This window comes from Lithobates pipiens, unplaced genomic scaffold (assembly GCF_037356315.1).
Source record: "Lithobates pipiens isolate NorthernLeopardFrog02 unplaced genomic scaffold, aLitPip1_a1.2 Scaffold_11, whole genome shotgun sequence".
NCBI classification, from domain to species: domain Eukaryota; kingdom Metazoa; phylum Chordata; class Amphibia; order Anura; family Ranidae; genus Lithobates; species Lithobates pipiens.
The window spans coordinates 7,115,092-7,129,323 of NW_027507696.1; the positions used below are offsets into that span (position 1 = coordinate 7,115,092).

The 14,232-nt window shown below is 45.2% G+C and overlaps 1 protein-coding gene across 1 annotated transcript; it reads left to right on the forward strand.

Annotated features, from left to right (window-relative positions):
* Positions 1–1,978: 1,978 nt before the first annotated feature.
* Positions 1,979–9,183, forward strand: PIERCE1 (piercer of microtubule wall 1). The gene is made up of 3 exons (XM_077468364.1): positions 1,979–2,197; positions 5,406–5,484; positions 8,850–9,183. The coding sequence occupies exons 1-3, from the start codon at positions 2,058–2,060 to the stop codon at positions 9,036–9,038; spliced, it is 408 nt and encodes a 135-aa protein (XP_077324490.1). The 5' UTR covers positions 1,979–2,057; the 3' UTR covers positions 9,039–9,183.
* Positions 9,184–14,232: the final 5,049 nt, after the last annotated feature.

A 14,232-nucleotide genomic window follows, 5' to 3' on the forward strand; every position in this document is an offset into this window, starting at 1 on the left:
CGGGATACATGGCAACGGTGAAGATAAAGGAGGAGGACCGCTTCTGAGCGAGCCGCAGTTAACGGTGATATGCCGCGAGTGGCGGCTCCCGTGCGCATGCGCGGGAGTGACGTCATCGCGGCTCCGACAAATGACAACGCCGGAGCAGCGAGACCCACCAAGAAGATGGAGGCTCCAGACTACAGGGGACAGCGGTGACTTCGCTGGCTCCTGTGTCAGGTAAGTGACACATAATGGGCTCTATGTGATGCACAGTAGTCCATTATGCTTTACTTTGCAGGGAATCAGGGTTTACTTCCTCTTTAATGCCCTGTACACACGGTCGGACATTCTGACTACAAAATCCTTCGGGTTTTTTCCGACGGATTTTGGCCCAAACTTGTCTTGCAGACACACGGTCGCATAACGTTGGATCGTTGGATCGTTCAGAACGCGGTGACGTAGAACGTGTACGAAGGGACTATAAAGAGGGCAGTAGCCAATAGCTTTCGTCTCGTACTTTATTCTGAGCATGCGTGGCAGTTTGTTTGTCGGAATTGTCTACACACGATCGGAATTTAAATGATCAGATTTTGATGTGGGAAAATTTTACATCCTGCTCTCAAACTTTGTGTGTTGGAAATTCCCCGACGGAAAAAGTCAGATGGAGCCCACACACGATCGGATTTTCCGACAGCAAGATCCGCTCGCACATTTTCCCTCGGAAAGTCCAACCGTGTGTACAGGGCATAAACCTCAACTATTATATTACAATAACTGAACCTACAACGAAAACATTGTCAGGAATTATTCATGTTCACACAGATGATATTTTCCATCGACTGCTTTATGTTTATCTGATTGGATTCTATAAAGAATCTGTTCAAAAAGTCCTCCACTCACACGGCCATCATCAGATTGTTGGATTCATTAAAGTGGGGTACCCCCTAAAAAAAAAAAATTTAAAGTCAGCAGCTACAAATACTGCAGCTGCTGACTTTTAATAATCGGACACTTACCTGTCCCGAGGTCCAGCGATGCGGGGGAACAAAGCCCCCCCCTCGCTCCCCGCCAATTCGTACTGTGGGCACCTGGCTGTGGCTTCACAGCCGGGCACCCACTGCGCATGCACGAGCGGCGCAGGGTGCCGTGATACGCCGCACAGTCTCCTGGGACACGTGACAGGTCCCAGGTGACTGTGCGGTGCGAGGGGAAGTGATGTCACCAGGCCGGGCAAGGAAGAAGGCAGACTACAAGGGACCCCCTAGCAACAGGTATTTAGAGGTGAGTAAAAAAAAATATTTTTTCCAATTATTTTTTTTTAAGAATTTTAAACATTTTTTTATTTTTGGGTGGCAACACCACTTTAAAGAGGAGGGCCGTTTAAAAAAATTAAATAAAATAAAAGTCAGCAGCTGCAAACACTGCAGCTACTGACACTTACCTGTCCAGGGCGCCCGCGATGTCGGCCGCCCGAGGCCGACCCGTCCCTCGGCTCTCGGTCCCGGCGCCGCCATTCCTTGTAAGGGAAACAGGCAGTGGAGCCTTACGGCTTCACTGCCCGTTTCCTACTGCGCATGCGCGAGTCGCGCAGCGCTTTGTGAATGGGACGCGCTGTGTTCTGGAACACACAGTTCCCAGAACACAGCGCGACCCATTACCCAGAAGACAACGCGACGAGGAGAGAAGACCAGAAGATCTCCGTGGAGGAGGAAGAGGAAGATTTTGATTATGTGCCTAGCAACAGGCATTTCTGGTAAGTAAAAAAAAAAAAAAATTTTCATTTTTTTTTTTCGATTTTTTTGTAATTTTTTATATTTTTTTTTTTTCAGGGTGGCCCTCCACTTTAAGTATAAATAATCAGAAATCAGATGATGGGGTTGTAATAGAGTTCTGATCAGTATTAGTGTCAGTGCATTTCCTGTAGGAAGCATTGCAATGAAAGCTGACACTTTGTTGCCCTCTAGTGGTTTCCTGGTAACGGTTTCCAGGGATTCCTGTTTGGCAACAAGAGGCTTTAGGTGTTGTGTGTGTGCCGGGCCTCAGTCTTCTTCTCACTGCTCCGTCCATAGAGAAAGATGGCTGACAATCCTCTTCCACACATCTCATCAGAAGAAGGTCAGGAGACAACCTACCCCCAAACCAGAGACTTTTATCGAGTGGAGCCCGACTTACCTGCCAAGTTTAATCACCCGGAGACGTGGAGACCAGGATATAGGTATGCAGAGCATATCCATACTGAAGGCCTCATTTTTTTATTATGAGTATATCTAATACTGCCATTTTCAAAATGAATACTGTTCCTAAATATGTGAGTAATTTAAAGTGACTAATCTGTCATAGACAGTAATGATTTGTTTTGTTACTGATCATTTCAGGTCACCTAGAAATGATGTTTTAGTTTCTGGCGGATGCCTAGTACTAAGCCTACTTGGGGGCGACTTCGGAGAAGCTTGTTTGGACTTCTATTACAGAAGTTGCTTGCAAGTCGCACTTTATGGGACGGCTTCAGAGTTGTACGACTTTGAACCCACCCCAGTGTGAACCGGTGTCCTGGCATATAGCGTCCGTCCATCGGATAGTGTCGGCCCCGTACTGCGCAGGCGCGGCGCTTGCGCAGTACGGAGCAGAAGGAGATTCAGAAAATCTCCGAAGATGAACGGCGCCTGCGCCATGAGTGGAGGTGGTAGCCCAACCATCCAAGCGGACATAGGGCTGCAAATATCAGAGGGCCCCTCGTGGGCTCACTTCGCTCACCACGCTTCGGGGCTCGGCCTCACTGCGCTCGGCTCTTTTTATTCCAACTCCATGTCCACTTGGATGGTGGGGGTAGAACCTGGACTCACGGTGCAGGCGCCTTTCATCTTCGGCTATTTTCGGAATCTGTGTGTCCTGTGTACTGCGCAATGCGCAGTACACAGCGGACACTATCCGATGGGGGACACAATGTGATAGGACACCGGCACTCCAAGTTTCTCGTTTTAATACTTTTTTTTTTCTGGAAATAATAAACATGTTTTACTTACCTGCACTGTGCAAGGGTTTTGCACAGAATGGCCCCAGACCTCCTATTCCGGGGTCCCCCACTGGTGATCTTGGCTCCTGCTCTTCTCTGAGTTATCCCACTAGGGATGAGCTCAAGCATGTTCGCGTGGAACACGTGCAGAGCCCGCCAGGAAGTGAGCGCAGCGCTGCGCTAATCACAGGCAGTGAGACATTGCCCCGATGTGTGGCTGTAGAGATCAGGCAATGTCTCACTACCTGTGATTAGCGCAGCGCTGCGCTCACTTCCTGGCGGGCTCTGCAAATGTAGGGTTGCCACCTGTCCAGGATTCACCCGGACAGTTCGGGTTTGGAATCATGCGTCCAGGTTTCAGAGTGCCTGATACCCGGACACATTATTCAGACCAGACTATGGCTTCCAGATGCATCTGGATGAGAGATGCTGACTGCCAAGGGGTGAGGGAGCTCACCATCCATTCCTGTCTGTGACTGAAGTCTCCCTCCTTCTCTCTCCTGCCACTGAGTGAGTACACTAAGGTAATTCAGGGTTATCAGAGTTCCCCTTTACACCAGAGGCCACAGTATTCGCCTTACATCAGAGTCCTCTCCGTGCATCAGAGTTCCCCCTTACATCAGAGTCTGCAGAGTCCCCCCTTACAGTGAAAGGAACTCTGCAGGTTCAGATGTAAAAGGGGGAACTCTGTGGACTCTGATGTAAGGGGGAACTCTTTTAATTAACTTCATATTATTAGAAATGTTATTTAATAGCAAAATATATGTACAGTTTATACTATAAAAAAAAATGTATGTGTGCAGCTAAAGTGTTCGGGTTTGACTTGAAGAAAAGGTGGCAACCCTATGCATGTGTTCCATGCGAACACGCCTGAGCTCATCCCTATAAGACATAGCAAGCCGCTTGCTATGGGGGCACCTGTGTAGGCTCATGTTCAATACGGGCCGTGTACGTCCATAGACACAGGCAGCGCGACTTGTTCCTGCCATCCACTCTCTGCTCACAGGATCTGATGGACATCAGCGGTAGTCAATGCTGCCGCCGAGTCTTCTCTGAGAAAGGACAGAGGTTAGAAGAGCTGCTGCAGATGAGCACAGCGTTGGATGATCAAAATCAGGCTCAGGTAAGCCTAGGTTCACACATGTGGTAGAGGAAATGCAGCGATCGATCCCTGCATGCAACATCTCTCCGCTGTGTTTGCAATCCGATGTACGTGTCAATACAAGGTTAACACCCCAAATGCATCGCAAATGCAGTGCGGTTTGCCTGCACTGGATTGTATGGTACAAAATGACCTTGCAATCCATTTGCGGGGCGGCTCCAAAAAAGGTGAATGCACTTCTTTGGTGCGATTCAAGCCTATTTGAAATGAATGTGCTCAAATCGCAATGAAGGGAAAAAGAGTATATATAGTGTAATACTGCAAGGTTTATTCTTAAAATCTAAAAATATTACACTTACATCCAAAAACTTTAAAACGTGCAGAGAAACGCCGCCTTGGCATGCAAACAATCGTCACTAGGTCTCCTCAGCTTGACATGTTTCGTCCCTGCCACTAGGCGTCATCAGAAGCTACTGGAGCCCGTGACTGGCTGTCTTTTATACATTAAGTCCCGCCTACTACACCCAATAACACCCACTACTCCTATTGATGGTGCAATAATAATTGTAATCACTTCCGGTTTCTGCCGGAAGTGATTACATAAGCTATTGTGATTTAAGCACAGGTGCATCTTATTTCTATTGCCTGTAAAATAGGTCACTATACTGTATGTGTGCATATATATATATATATTTGTGTGTGTGTGATCTGTTTACAAGCAAGTAAAATATGTAATTATTTGGTTTATAATATATGACATGGTAAGATTTATCCCGCGTACACACGATCGGAATTCCGGCCAGAAAAAGACCGATGAGAGCTTTTCATCTGAAAATGCGACCGTGTGTACGCTCCATCGGAATTTAGCTGTCAGAATTTCCGCCAGACAAAAATGTATAGCATGTTCTTAATTTTCCTGATGGAAAAACTTAATTCCGATCGTGTGTATGCAATTCCGACACGCAAAAAATCACGCATTCTCAGATTCAACTACGAGACGGAAGCTATTGGCTACTGGCTATTGAACTTCCTTATTTCTAGTCCCGTCATACGTGTTGTACGTCACCGCGTTATAAACGATCGGAATTTGATGTGACCGTGTGTAGGCAAGACAGCTTGAGCCGAATTCCGTCGGGAAAACCATCAGAGCTTTTTCCGACGAGAATTCCGATCGTGTGTACGCGGCATTAGGCTGCTATTTTAGCTTAGCTTGCTACACCTAACCCAGCACTGTTTCATAAAGATCTCCATGTACAACTAACTTGTCATTAAAACAGACCTGATCTAATGGTTGTTTATGTTTTTCAGAACCAAGCCTGGCAACCCTCTGTACAGGACCACAAATCAAACATATGGGAGTAGGCCGCCCACCGTGCATGAGATGCCGGTATGATGCAGATTATTTTGCTTGTATGTGTCTGGGGGACAGTAACCGTGTTGGGCCACCTTTAATTAATAGAAGTTGCATACCACAGAAGGGACTCTACTAAGAGTCTGGTATGGTTCCCAAGAAATCCTCTCCAGAGAGAAATCTGAATCGCTGACCTCCTGAAAATGCTATTCCCTGGTGGAGTAATTGTTGTTCAAAGTGTGACAATGTTGAAATCTGAAAATTGGCTTGGGCAGGAAGGGGGTGAAAGTGTCCAATATTGAAGTGGTTGGGATTGAAGTTTGGGATTTAAAAAAAACACAAACCTATACAGTATATTCTTCTCCATGCTGCAACATCGATGTGATGCTGCAGCTGTTCCCTGCCAGCTATACGCCTAAAGCCTCATACACACGATAGGACTTTGTACAAACTTTCCCTTGGATTTTTGTACAAAGGGTGTCGGCCGTGAACTTGTATTGCATACACACAGCAGGACTTTTTCAGCCAACTTTCACCAAATCATGTGTTTTTTTCTGCTCTTTACCGCCACCTTTGGTCAACTTCTGTATTGTTGTCTGATCTTTTGCATTGGTTCTGAGCATGTGTGTTTGTACTTTCTACAAAAGTCCTATGGTTTTCTGTACACACGATCAGACTTTGCTCCATCGGACTTTTGTTGCCAGAAAGTTTGTCCGTTCGCACAGCCAACAAAAGTCCGATGAAAACCAAAAAAGTTTGTCCGATGGAGCATACACACGGTCGGATGTTGCTCCAAAACAGCTAATTTGCATGTTTGTTGTCAAAAAGTCAGATTGTGTGTATGGGCCTTAAGGTATCGAGAATTAAGTGCTCACAAGACGGCGGCACAGTGGTGTAGTGGTTAGCACTCTCACCTAGCAGTAAGAAGGGTCAATCCCAACCAGGACACTACCTACCTGGAGTTTGCATGTTCTCCCTGTACCTGTGTGGGTTTCCTCCGGGTACTCCGGTTTCCTCCCACAATCCAAAGACATGCAGGTAGGTTAGTTGGCTTCTGTCCAAAATTGGCCCCTAGTATATGAATGGGGACCTTGGATTGTGGCTCCTTGAGGGTAGGGACCAATGTGAGTTTGCAATGTACAGGGATAAGGGACAATTGTAGACATTCACTCAGGTTGAAGTGGATGGACTGGTGTCTTTATTCAACCTTACTAACTATGTAACTATGAAAGACCACTGATCACTCAGTTCTTGGTCTTCCTGGAGCAGAGCGGAGACTGTCAGTGACCACTCTCTGCTCTGCCCCTCCAGTGTTCACTGGAGCTCCCGTCTGGAGAGGGGATGGGAGCAGCTGGCTTAAGCTCTCGGCAGTGCACTGAGATGTTGAGCCAGCAGGGTTGAATCCCCACATTGTGTTTGAGAATCCTTCCAAATTCTGGAGTGGCCCTGTGATGTCAGCTGATTCTGGCTCTCAGGAAAGCAAAAGTAAGTGTACTCCTGTGACCCACACAACAAGTTAAGACGCAAACATCACATAATAGTATGCTCAAAGAAGAGGCTGTCTGTATAAAATAATATAAAACGATGGTACATATGAGATATTTCAATTATCAAGTTCCAGGAAAATGTCTTTCGTTCCTTAGGAGTGGAAATTCAACAAGCAGGGCTGCCACCGCAGGGAGCTGAAACCAGGCTCCTAGATTATTACAGAGATACAAGGAAATAAAGAAGGGGGCGCCTCTGGGTGTAGATTTTTTTTAAAAGGCAGTTTATTCACAATTCATTCTAAAAGCAGAGAGATTTTGCACTCACATTTTCCATAATAAAAGTAAGCATGTAGAATAAAGCCGCGTACACATGGGCGGACTGTCTGTCCAACTTAGTCCGCCGAAACACATTTCAGCGGACAGTCCGCTCGTGTGTGGGCTTCAGCGGACTTTTTCAGCGTGCAGTCTGATGGACTAAGTATTTCGGAATTTCCGTAATATTGTCCGTCCAACTTTGGTTTCAGCGGACAGTCCGCTCGTGAGTAGGCTAGTTGGACGGACTAAGTATGGCGCATGCTCAGAAAGGATTAAAGCCGCGTACACATGGGCGGACTGTCTGGCCAACTAAGTCCGTCAGACAATCCGACAGACAGTCCGTCCTACTTTTGAATGAACGGACTTGACCACACACGATGAACAGACAGTCCGTTGAAAGCTTGTGCGATGACGTGTACAGCACGTACGACGGGACTAGAAATACGACGTCCTATACACTGCAATGCAACCTTCGGCCGTGTAAATCCTTTCTGAGCATGCGCCATACTTAGTCCGTCCAACTTGCCTACTCACAAGCGGACTGTCCGCTGAAACCAAAGTTGGACGGACTGTATTACGGAAATTCCGAAAGACTTAGTCCGCCAGACTGTCCGCTGAAAAAGTCCGCTGAAGCCCACACACGAGCGGACTGTCCGCTGAAACACGTTTCAGCGGACCAAGTCCGTCAGACAGTCCGCCCGTGTGTACGCGGCCTTACACGGCCGAAGGTTGCATTGCAGTGTATTGGACGTCCTATTTCTAGTCCCGTCGTACGCGCTGTACACGTCATCACGCACGCTTTCAACGGACTGTCTGTTCATCGTGTGTGGTCAAGTCCATTCATTCAAAAGTAGGACGGACTGTCTGTCGGATTGTCTGACGGACTTAGTTGGCCAGACAGTCCGCCCGTGTGTACGCGGCTTAAGAGGGGTCATCTGATTCAGTCCGTCAATCTTATTCCGGTCCGCAAGTGTCCTGTTATCCTCTCCTGGGTGTTACCACTGGTTAACAGGACACTTGCGGACCGGAATAAGATTGACGGACTGAATCAGATGACCCCTCTTATTCTACATGCTTACTTTTATTATGGAAAATGTGAGTGCAAAATCTCTCTGCTTTTAGAATGCATTGTGAATAAACTGCCTTTTAAAAAAAATCTACACCCAGAGGCGCCCCCTTCTTTTTTTCCTTGTACTCCTGTGACCCAGAAGACAAGACCAAAAAAAAAGCTTTGGCCATACTTCATTTTTAATTGCCCTGTTTCTCTGTATTATGAGAGCTACTACTTTCTGAAGTGCAATAGTAACCAAAGTTGTGGGTGTAGGAAACAGTTTGTTGTTCACACATTGCCTTATACAGGGGATTTGCAACTCATTGAACATTGTGGAACCTGTAGGAATTATTTGTATAAACAGTCAAGGTCTATATTGCTTCCATTGCTGACAAAAAAGCTCAAAGTTGTGAACCCATTACTGCTACCCTTACTGAAATTTACATTCTTTTTCAGTATTTGGTCACCTAATTTTTTTCTATGTTTGCTATGATGAAGCTGCAAATTAAAATGTTGTTTATTGGATATTTTCCTCTCTCTACTTACAGACAAAGTTTAAAGGAGTTTCCGACAAGTTTTCAGAAGCTGCTACAAAATGCGGAAATTATAGAAACAATGGACTCAACACACACACAGAGAAAAGTTTTGTGACGGGACCAGACAATCTAATCACCTTCCATGACAGACTGAATTTTCACCGGAGCTACAACATCAGTGGGCCATCACAGTCAGCTTGATTACCATTTATTTGACATAACTTTACTACCTGAGCTGTGAAACTGAATAACTTAATATACAGATTCCTGCTTTTCTTAAGGACCATTTCCTGTGTATTAGGTGGTGATTCATAAAGGGTCAGTCTATCTAGTGATATTTCAGTTATATGTGGAGTCTTAGTTTGTCTTTGGTTTATTTCTTTTGAGAAATTCAAGAGCATTCTTGTCCACCTTGTGATGTTGCCAATTCTTTATAATATAAAATAAATAAAAATACAAATAAAGGGTCCCAAAATGTGGAGAGCTCATCAATGGGGCCCCCAAAAGATGAAAGAAATAGTCACAGGGTTTACCTTCCAGAAATATCAGATCTGGTTGCATAAATATTGACCCTTTAAAAAACAAAAGAAAGGAAGCACACAAAATTACTACCTTAAAGAGGAAGTAAATTCTGATGGGTTTACTTCCTCTTTGATTCCCTGCAAAGGTAAAGCATAATGGACTACTATGCATCGCATCGCATCCATTATGTGTCTCTTACCTGACACAGGAGCCAGCGAAGTCACCGCTGTCCCCTGTAGTTCTGAGCGTCCATCTTCTTGGTGGGTCTCGCTGCTCCGGCGCTGTGATTCGCCGGAGCAGTGATGACGTCACTCCCGCGCATGCGCACGGGAGCCGACACTCGCGGCATATCGCCGCAATCTGCGGCTTGCCCAGTGCACCTGCTCGCCGCTGTCTTCAGGTAAATATCTCCTAAACCGTATAGGTTTAGGAGATATTTCTTGGACCTACAGGTAAGCCTTAATCTAGGCTTACCTGTAGGTCAAAGTGGTTTGTAAGGGTTTACAACCACTTTAAAGTGGTTGTAAACCCTCCCCCACAACTTTGTCCCATGTAAATTAGCATAAAAAACCCTAATGAACACTGCTTGTAGATATCTCCTTACTTGCTTAGTATTGTTGTAATCCTTGTTGTTCTGTAGAATGAAGTCACTGACCATGCCCAGATCACCCCTGATTTAAGGCACACTCTCTATGTCTTATCTGTTATCAGGACTTCCTACGGCACAACACTGAACTCTGCTAATCACTCAGAGCTTCCTCCTACACACCATGTGACCTCACATACAGTCTAATCTTGGCCATTACTGCAGTCTTATCAGCTGAAGCTGATAAGACTGACAAAGGGAAACATTAGACATCAGAAGTAAATACTATGAAATAAACAAGTCAACTATGAACAGGGAAGCAGGGTTGCCATAGAAACGTTGGATTGAGAAGGAGGCTTGGTTAACAGTACAGGAAGTGCTCAATGTAAGGGCGGAAATACACTCCACTGTGGACTCAGAAAACAATACTTAAGATGGCGCTGCCTAACCCCTGGAAACAAGTTTTTTAAAGTTTCTTTAAACAGTAAGTAATATGCGATTTGGGCTGGATTACAGTGGCTATAGTCTGATAATTACTTATTATAATGGACTAAATGAAAAGAAGCATCAGAGTGGGAGAGTTTACTTCCTCTTTAATATTAATAATTCATGGGGTTGATTACGGTACTAAAAGTAAATAGACTGTGCACTTTGCAAATGTAGTTGCACTAATTTTACCCAGAACATAGTGAATGTGGCGAAGCTCTACTGATTTCCATCATCAGATCACGTTTAAGCAAAAATGCTGTTTTTTGTTTTTGCACCTGATTGAATATTGTTTATAAAGTGAAGCTTCATCAGCTCACTAAAGCAAATGGGGAAAATGAGTGCAAATGCACTTGCAAAGTGTGCAGTCTATTTACCTTTAGTAAATCAAACCCCATGAGTTCACAAAAAGGAATGTCCTTAAAGTGGTTCTAAAGCCTAATTGTTTTTATTTTATTTTACATTACCTTAATGCATTCCCTTCATTAGGGTAAAAAAACATCCCACTAACTGTCCCCCATCCCTAAACACTTACCTGACTCCACCATTCCAACATGGTCCCATCTGCAGCATTGCTGCTCTCTCTTCCTGATCTCACAGGGGACTCTGAGTCAGCCAAATCCTGTGAGAAGAGAGCGGGGTCATGGCTGAGCTGTGCTGTGTGTGTGTGTCTATGGATGCACAGAGCCTGGCTTGAGTGCGCGCCCACACCGGTGCCCCCTCAGCACATGGCTTGCTGAGGGGGAACTCAGGAGAGAGAGAGCAGACAGCGCTGCAGGGTAACTCCAGAAGTAGAAGTAATGGACCTCTCTGTGCAATACCATTGCACAGAGCAGGTATGTTTAGCATCTTTTTTAATTTAATTGAAAAAAAAAATTGTCTTTACAATCACTTTAATGTGATGAACCAAGATATTGGCTCACAGTCTCTAGAAAATGGGTCTATGAAAATCATGATGTAATCCTCCAGCTGCTCCTTGAGATCCAGCTTGAACACTCAGAAAACAAGGAAGAGAAGGAGGACAGAGGAGCAAATAATATTAGTACAAATGTATTCAATTAAATAGGTGCTGGGAAGGTCTGAGAAGCTTCCTTATAAGTAAGGATGAGCTCAGGCGTGTTTGCAAACGGCACGTGCAGAGCCCACAGGGATGTCGGCACTGCACAGCGCTAATCACGGACAGTGAGACATTTCCAATCTCTGCAGCCGCGCATCGGGCAAACGTCTCACTGCTTGTGATTAGCGCTCCGCAGTGCCGACTTCCTGGCGGGCTCTGCACGTGCCGTTTGCAAACACGGGTGAGCTCATCCTTACTTATCAGCACTGCAGTTGTCTATGTATGAGCTGATCCTGGTGCGCTAAGGCAGTGTTTCTCAACTCTGTCAGTCTTCAAGGTGCCCCAACAGGTCACGTTTTCAGGATTTCCTTCGGATGAAATGGCTGTGGTAATTACCAAGGCAGTGAAACTGATCAAATCACCTGTGCAAGATAATGGGAAGCCTGAAAACATGACCTGTTGGGGCGCCTTGAGGACTGAAGTTGAGAAACACTGCGCTAAGGAACTGACAGGTGGAGCAGAGAGTTTCTCAGGCTTTCCCAGCTGACATTTTTGTTTTTCACTGGACAATTGTCTTATTAATGTGAATCGCTCCTGTGCCCTTCTCTTAGTCCATTCAAAACAAATGGGCTGCTTTTCTGCAAGACGTGTTAGCCCTTGTACACACGGTCGGACATTCTGCCAACCAAATCCGTTGGATTTTGTCCGACGGATTGTGTCCGAAACTGTTGCATACACACGGTCGGACCAAGTTGTCGGAAAATCCGATCGTTCAGAACGTGATGACGTTATTTCGTTACGACTGGACTACGTTCAAGGCTAGTAGCCAATAGCTTTGGTGTAGGAATTTGATCTGAGCATGCGTGGAACTTTGTCCGATCGGAATTCTCTACACATGATCAGAGTATGTCCGATCGGACCAGTTTGTCGGAAAATATTTCCAACAAGTTGGAAAATTGGGTCCGACGGATATTCCGACGGAAACAGTCCGATGGAGACCACACAGTCGGATTATCCGACAAAACGGTCCGATAGGACACATTCCGTCGGAATCTCCAACCGTGTGTACAAGGGCTTAACGTGTGTGGTAATATATCCCACCAGTATTAATTCAGCTTTAAATGATCAAGAAATTCTACTTACTTGCAGCAGCTGTTTTTTTTTTTTTTTTCTTCAGAAAGTCCCCAGCACCATTTGCTGTCACAGCTGTGAAGAGAAGGGGGGGGGGGGGCACTACCAACATTGCCTTTCTCTGCGCCAAAGGGGTTACAATCTAATGTCCCTACTACACCAACACATCATACATTTATTTACTGTATAATCTGGTCATATAACACACCCTGTTACCCAGATGCTGTCACATTAGTGAAAAGTGAATGGCACAACGAGGCAATTACTAAATTCTGAATAAACTGAAACTTTATTATGCAAAAGATGAAAATACAGAGAAGAGGACACAGTGTACACACACTACAATGTGAATGCTCAGACGTGGCTTTCTTGGTCTATATAAGGTTCTCATGTTTACAACACATCCAACTAGCAGACTAGAAATGAAGGGCCAGATGAATTGTGATATCACCCTGAGTGTCAGCTACATACATTTAACATGGGAAACATCTCCACTTGTCTTCTACATCATTTGCAAGAGATCTGAATGGAACTGACATTACCTTAACAAATGAACATAAGCTACTCAAGTGATTCTTGGTTGCATTTATTGTGCCGTAAATTACGGCAATCACTTACTATGTGTAAAAGCTAACAAACTTAACTCCAAACTACAGAGATGCCAACGATCCATAATCAGGTTCAACTATTAAAGTGTCCAATATAAGAAGTGTGGTGTTTAATGTCAGCCTAAAGCTTTCTAGCTCTTTTGACCGGCATCACAGAACCATGATTTATCACTGACTGGGATGTTAAAGAAGAAACAGATGAAAAACAAGCTCTGGACTGCCGCACTCTTCAGAAGGCCACTTTCTTTTATTGGAAAATCACATCACAGCTCTGGACTGCCGCACTCTTCAGAAGACCACTTTCTTTTATTGGAAAATCACATCACAGCTCTGGACTGCCGCACTCTTCAGAAGGCCACTTTCTTTTATTGGAAAATCACATCACAGCTCTGGACTGCCGCACTCTTCAGAAGGCCACTTTCTTTTATTGGAAAATCACATCACAGCTGAGCTGTGATGTGATTTTCTAATAAAAGAAAGTGGCCTGCTGAAGAGTGCGGCAGTCCAGAGCTGTGATGTGATTTTCCAATAAAAGAAAGTGGCCTTCTGAAGAGTGCGGCAGTCCAGAGCTGTGATGTGATTTTCCAATAAAAGAAAGTGGCCTTCTGAAGAGTACGGCAGTCCAGAACTTGTTTTTCGTCTGTTGCTAGTGGTAATAGCCAGCACCTGTGGCTTCCCAATGCGAAGAGACAGTTCACAGCCTGCATGTGTGCTCCTGGAGCGGTGAGATCCCTTCTCCTTCATGTTAAAGAAGAAGCTGCACCCACTGGCTGATTCCCAGAAGTGGTGCTAGTTTCAGGCAGGATGTGTCATTGTGCATGATGCTATGGGAGTGCTCTATGCTTGATATGATCACTGGATGCAGTAGTAGTTGGGCAATGGCAGCTACAGTGCTTGATAGGAGCTTCACCTGCACCATGTAATAGCTGTCCTGATAGGTTCTCTTTAACATGTCTGGGATAAGTACTTCTCACACAGACAGCCTCACAGCAACCATTTTCAAAC

What these genes read in the sequence shown, in the direction of transcription:
- PIERCE1 (XM_077468364.1), top strand. Translation starts at nt 2,058, where the DNA reads ATGGCTGACAATCCTCTTCCACACATCTCATCAGAAGAAGGTCAGGAG. An exon ending in ACGTGGAGACCAGGATATAG is followed by an intron (nt 2,198 to 5,405) that starts GTATGCAGAGCA and finishes TATGTTTTTCAG; the next exon opens with AACCAAGCCTGGCAACCCTC. An exon ending in CCACCGTGCATGAGATGCCG is followed by an intron (nt 5,485 to 8,849) that starts GTATGATGCAGA and finishes CTCTACTTACAG; the next exon opens with ACAAAGTTTAAAGGAGTTTC.